This window comes from Octodon degus, unplaced genomic scaffold, assembly GCF_000260255.1.
Source record: "Octodon degus isolate 3935 unplaced genomic scaffold, OctDeg1.0 scaffold00021, whole genome shotgun sequence".
In the NCBI taxonomy this organism is placed as follows: domain Eukaryota; kingdom Metazoa; phylum Chordata; class Mammalia; order Rodentia; family Octodontidae; genus Octodon; species Octodon degus.
Window position 1 is genome coordinate 19,186,918 of NW_004524597.1, and position 6,642 is coordinate 19,193,559.

The following is a 6,642-nucleotide window of genomic DNA, read 5'->3' on the forward strand; positions in this document are numbered from 1 at the left end:
AAATAAATAAATAAAAATAAAATAAAAAATAAAAGTAAAAAATCCCTTCTGCAGGCAGAAGCCTGAAACTGAGAAGAATCTGCACTGTCTGTCAAGAGCTGTATATCCTTCCTACCTTGCAAGCATTTCTACCATTTTATAGATTTTGTAGATGAAGACAGGCTGAGGGAATTGCAGGGCCTGCCCAACACCCCATGGCCAGGAAGAAGAGCCAAAATGCAGAAACTGGTCTGATGCCAAAGCCTGTCTGCCACAGGAAGGCTGAGAGTCATGGCTGGGAAGGGTCAGAGCCGTGTCCAGACTCTTGATGCTGTGAAGCTGTAGCTGTATTGTAGGTTCCCAAATTTCACAGGCTTCTTTCACACCACTATGCAGGGAAGAGACGTCACCAAGGATAGTCTAACTGATACCCAATGGGAACCAGAAGGCAATGTCCTTGGTTTCAAGGGACACTGTATGTGTGCATGCATGTGTCTGTGCATCTGTATGTGTGTTTGTGTGCATGTATGAGTCTGTGTGAAACACGGATCATAAAGAGGGGAGAAAGGTTAATACAGGCACCAGACAAGAGGAGTTGCCATCAGTGGTGAGTGTTTATTCAGCTTATACTATGTTGCCTGGCACATTATACACTCCAGCTCACTGAATGTCATCTTGCCAATGACATGAGGTAAGTGGTGTCTTATGGATGAGGAAACTGAAGCTCAGAGGGGCCAGACTCTTATCATACAATAGGAGCTGGAATGGGAACCTCTTGGGGCCTCTTTCTGGCCCCAAAGCCTGGCTCAAATCCATGATGTCATATGCCACCTAACATCAGGACACTGTCACCAAGGGTAAAATCTAGGCACAGTACTAATGGAAGTGCCTCAGCTGGACAGTTCCCAGCCAGGGGTTTCTAGCTGCTTGCATCAGCACTCTACATCTTGGCCCTCAGGCCCAATCCCTACCCCAAGTGGTGAGCTGGACTCCAGGCCAAGAGCTTCACAACTCTAGCCCAGCAGTTACAGAGTTAGCTAGATCTGAATCATTAAAGGAGCACCTTCCTAGAGTACTAACAGAGGAGTTGGCACTTTCGAAAACAGCTTCTGAGAAGAGAAAATAAGCACAGGCAGTGGGGGAATTCCCACCCTGGAGATGTGCTGCAGTGGCCTGGGAGGGTATGACAAGATGAGGTCTCACACAAACCCAACAGGGAGCATAAGTCCTAGAAGGCACCTGTGTCCAGCCACCAGCTCTGCCTCCCTGCAGCCTCAGGGACTGGAGTTGTTTATTATCAGACAACACAATGCACCAGACAAGAGGAGGTGCCAAATTACGGGAAGAATGCTGGGACTATCTGAGAACAAAGAGGGGGAAAAAAAACACCACTCAGCCTGACAGAGACAGGAGGTATGCCTGACAAGAAAAATTATGGCCCAAAATCTGCTCCTCCCCAACTCCTTGCCCAGAGTAGGGGAATCTGCAGTTTTGAAAGAACAAGAACATGAGTTAAAGGATAAGAGGGAAAGAAACAACCCAACAGCAAAGAGAAAAGAAAGGAAGCCAAAGATGTAGTGAGCCCAGACGCTCTGAACACCAAGCTGTCAGGTCCTAGTGGCATATTCTGGTGTCTGCATCAGCTGCAAACTTCTTCCACCATCTAGCAGAAGTAACTCTTCTGTGGATACTGCATTTACTATCTTCCTTGGGGGCTCTTCCTTTTGTGATGCCTGAATGCTCATCACTGAGCATCTCACCCACTAGAGACAACAGTGACTCCTGGGGGCCGTGATAAGTACTAGTTTAAAACCGTTATTTGGTAATTAAAAGAAAACAAACTATATTGTTTTCCACAGGAAGTACTGAGAGTTCAGCCAAATCCTCTTGGTTCATGGTCTGGCTCTGCTGACCTGGTTGGGCAGTGCCTTCTATAGAGTGATGGTGAAGAAGTGGAATAAAGCTGCAGAGGAAGCTTCCAGGAGGGACTAAGCTCCTCCAGGAAATCCAGTAGCAGGATTTAAATTTCTGTTGTGAACAGAGGTAAGTACACCTGCAAAAGCACACGCTTTCCAAACTGGGCCCTGCTCACTGAGACCTAATACCCTGCAGGGTGCTGATCTCTGCCCCAGGTCCCCAGAAGTCAGAACCCCATCTTTCCTCTTACCTGAAAAGCCGCAGACACATCTTCTCCTGGGGAAACTCCTTGGGTCCCTCCACAGTGTCATCGTGGCTCTCAGTCTCCAGGTAGACGTCTAGGAGCACGCAGAGCCGCTGTAGTTGGTTGGTCAAGAGCTGGTGACTGGGCCGAGGACCGCAGAGCTCCTTGTAGCACACATTGACCTCACTCTCCATGGCCTGCATGGGTGGGAAAGCCAGTGCCTCAGCTCTAGCTTCTGACCATATAGGCCAGGCTTATGTCTCCAGAGGTATACAAGGGTACCACAAGAGCTGTGGCTGGTACGACTACTGTAGCTGGGCCTGAGATGGAGCTGGACTGTCTTGACTGGGGGACGCCACTCCTCAACACATTGGAGTCTTCTTCATTCTGACTCATAACCTTCCTTGCTTCAAATAACCACAGCCAGAGACAGATGTGGAGAGAAAGACTCTCAAGACCCAAGTCTAAAGGTGCAGGTGTAGGCGCTGGGGAGATGACTCAGTGGAATAAGCACTTCCCTGGCAAGTACAACAGCCTAAGTTCAATCCCCGGTTCTGACAAAAAATAAATAAATAAATAAATGAATAAATAAAAAAAAAAAATAAAAATAAAGGTGCAGGTGAGATAGGTCTATGCCAGAGGTGGCGAACCTATGTCACCGCATGCTGCAGGTTCCTCTGTCAACATATGAACCAACTCACCCCAGGATGACCATGTTGTGTTTTTTTTGCCAAACCGGGGATTGAACTCAGGCCCTTGCACTTGCCTGGCAAGCGCTTATTCCACTGAACCATCTCCCCGGCCCCTGACTATGTTGTTTTATTCCTAAACTAAAACCTCAGTGTTCATAGTGGCATGCGCCTGTAATCCCAACACTGGTAGGCTGAAGCAGGAGGATCATTTTGAGTTTGAGGCCAGCCTGGTCTACAAAGTGAGCTCAAGAACTGCACAGTGAAACTCTGTCTCAAAAAGACAAAACAAAACCCCCTGAGTATTCAGGTTTAACTACATTGATGGCATTTTGTAATTAGTGGGTTTTGGCTTCCAGTTTAGACATCTGGGTCTCTAAAAGGTTTGTCATCACTGGTCTAGACCCTTTCTTTTGCTATAGACCAATAGAGGGCCCGGCATATCTTGCATGTCTGGCCAGCCACTCAGTGCCGGGAAATGATGCAGGTTCAGCCACAATCCGTCTCTCAAGGGGGTTCTGTTTCTCTTATCATTCCTCTGTGGGACTTACCCGAATGTTGTCATCGTTGCTGTTGGTTTTCTCTCCTTTCCAGTTCAGACAGAGTTGGAAAACTGGGGGGATGGAGGAGTAGCCAGGGTTCAATACCACAGCAGCCTGGAGTTTGGCTGTGAAAAGGGGGAAAGGAGAAAAAAATCAGTCTGTTATCCAGCCTGCCGTCATGGCACTCTCCCCACCGGATCAGAGGCCAACTCCGTGTCTACTAACCCTAGTATTGCAGGTAGCCAAGTTAGATAAATACATTATGGGCAATCAGACTGAGCCAGGCCCTCAAAGGAGATAGCACAGAAGATGAGATGCCTTACAACTGTGGAAGAGGTGGATGCTCCTGCTGTGAACCAGACCTAAAGACCTAAAGGCCAAACAAATGCTAAAAGAGTAGCACCTGGGATTGATATTCTAAATAGGTACCAATCACCTGGAAAGACCCAAGTGAGTCACTAGTCCAACCCCCAGCAGAAAAAGACCCTGTCCCACATTCAAACCCCCAACAGGAAAAGACTCTGTCCCATATTCATGCCCCCTTGCTACGTGACTCACTTTCCCATTTGATACTGGATTTAATCAGTTTTACCTGAGCAATGGTGCTTGTAATTCCATTGGTTGACCATAGTTTTGTCCCACCTCCTGCCCACCTAAGCGAGTTCCCATTCTATCTTAGTCCCACAAGGTTTTATGCTATAAAAAGTCCCTGGAAGAGACAGTTTCCCAGGGAACTACCTGCTCGGGGCCCCCTCCTGTCCCTCTCTTGAACAGGAGTTTTCTTTCCCTCAATAAATATATTCTGCTCATAACCTCCTTTGATCCTAAATTCATTATTCGGTTTTAGAGAACATGAACTCGTACAGGTCAGGTTGGGAGATCATTTTTCCCTATGTCATTTAGAGGTTCCCTATATGGTTTGGAGGTCACCCACCCCAGATCAGTTTTTCTCCCTGTATCACTAGTACTACACAGTACACCCTGGTATCAATGGTTCTAGTCTCCTAAATGGAATTGCCAGGTTGCAGAATGTGACGTCTGGTTACTCTGGGCTCTCCAAGGACCTTCTATCTATTGTGCCACAAATGCACGGGCTTCTTGGCGGCTGGCCCACCTTTGGCTTGTCCACAAGTTTAATTTGCTGCTTTAAGTTTAGTTGCTGCTTCCTTATTTACCAGGAAGTTAAGGAATTTTCCATGTGAATTCTACTTTTTTTTTTTTTTTGAAATAGTGTTGCAGTAATTATTGTATCAGCAGTTATATCCAATATATATTCTCTAATATCTATTTATATATCTTATGTGAAATTCTTTTTTTTTGTTTGTTTTTTGTGGTGCTAGGGATTGACTATATGGGTGCTCTTCCACTGAGCTAGTACTTTTTTTTTGGTGGAACCGGGGATTGAACTCAGATCCTTGCGTTTGCCAGTCAAGCGCTTATCCTACTGAGCCATCTCCCCAGCCCCTGAGCTAGTACTTTTTGAGGTATGGTCTTGCTAAATTGTCCAGGTTGACCTTGAATTTACAATCTTCCTGCCTCAGCCTCTCAAGTAGCTGGAATGATAGGTATGTACCACCCTGCCTGGCTTGAAATTCTTTTTTCTTGTGGTACTGGGGATTGAACTCAGGACGCTGTGCTTGCCAGACAAGCACTTATTCTACTGAGATATCTCCCTAGCCCTTAAAATTCTTTTTTTCTTTTTCTTTTTTGCGGAACTGGGGATTGAACTCAGGCCCTTCCGCTTGCCAGGGAAACGCTTATTCCACCAAGCCATCTCCCCAGCCCCTCAAGCACTTGTTCTACTGAGCCATCTCCCTGGCCCCCACTGAAATTCTTAATAGCCAACATTTATTGATTCTTTCGGGTTCTGTGCTAAATCCCTTAAGTGCATTTTATCTCATCATAACAATGATTCTACGAGACAGGTATAATTCTCCTTATACCCATTTACAGATGTGGAAAGGGGCTCTGCCAAAATTTCTGCATCTTTAAACAGCTGCAAAGCAACAATGATGACATTAACCAGAACTGCTTGATGTCAGAGGTATGTTTATAATCTTTATATATTTTTTAAATTTTATTTATTTATGTGTGTGTGTGTGTGTGTGTGTGTGTGTGTGTGTGTGTGTGTGTATGTGTGTGTGTGTGTATATGTGTGTGTGGCCAGCTCAGCCCACCAGGGGGCGGGGTTGGCTGGCATTTGGTGCTGGGGGATTGAACCTGTGGTCCCTGTGCTTTGCTAAGCTTGTTCTAATTAGGTGCTTTAGACCACTGAGCCATCTCACCAGCCCCATATAATCTTTAAAATATCTGTATTGTTCATTACTATCTTAATTTTTCTTCTGGTGATAGCTTTTATCAACAAGATGACATCTATCCCCTCCATCAACAGGAAGTATCTTAGACCCTGTGATGGTTTGGATATGGTGTATCTCCCACAGGTCCATGAGACCTGGTGTGGTAGGAGTGAAAAGCAGCAGAACCTTTCAGAGGTGAGGCCTAATGGGAGGGAATTAGGTCTTGGGAAGAGGGTGCTTATCTCTGAGGGATTAATGCGGATTCCTAGGGCTCTGATTAGCCCAAGATAGAAAGCTGTTGTAAAAAGGCCAAGCCATAGCCAGGTGCATGGCATTATGAGCAGATGATGCAGGCGGATTGCAAGCAACTTAGTTCAAGCAACTTAGCAAGACCTAGTCTCAAAAGACAGACTGACTGACTGACTGATGTGGCTTACTCTCCAGTACTGTACTCCCCTGAAATGATCAAGCCTGATTCCTGAGTCTCTCTGGCTTCCTGTCTCACCATGTGATCTCTTTTACACATGATCCTACAATTGTGATACCATTCAAGCCCTATGCAGAGACCAAATAGATGAGGCCACTTGATAATGAACTTCCAGCTTCCAAAAATGTAAGGTAAAGGGGCTCAGTAGAATAAGCGCTTGCCTGGCAAACACAAGGGCCTGAATTCAATTCCCGGTTCCGCCAAAAAAAACCCAAAAAAAGTAAAGTAAAAAGCTAGGCATTTGGGGGTGGGGGGAGGCCTGTAACCTAAGTACTTGGGAGGCTGAGGTAGAAGGATTGCTGAGAGTTTGAAATCAGCCTAGGCTACAAAGTGAGCTCATGGCCAGTCTAAGTTGCATAGTGAGAGACTGTCTCAAAAAAGACCAAAAAAAGAAAACGGGTGTCATCTGCAGCCCAGCTGAAGGAGGAGCTAGGATTCTAGCAAAAGGTAGAGGGAGTCAGACAGTCCAGAGAACACCATTAGGACC

At 46.1% G+C, this 6,642-nt stretch overlaps 1 protein-coding gene across 1 annotated transcript in view; it reads right to left on the minus strand.

Annotated features, from left to right (window-relative positions):
• Window positions 1-1,335: 1,335 nt before the first annotated feature.
• Window positions 1,336-6,642, minus strand: part of Thoc5 (THO complex 5) — a 40,631-nt gene continuing 35,324 nt past the window's right edge. Inside the window, exons 19-21 of the mRNA XM_023711423.1 lie at window positions 3,381-3,496; window positions 2,147-2,337; window positions 1,336-1,339 (exon numbers count right to left, since the gene is read on the minus strand). Of these exons, the coding sequence (XP_023567191.1) occupies window positions 1,336-1,339; window positions 2,147-2,337; window positions 3,381-3,496 (311 nt within the window). The remainder of the gene's footprint in view (window positions 1,340-2,146; window positions 2,338-3,380; window positions 3,497-6,642) is intronic.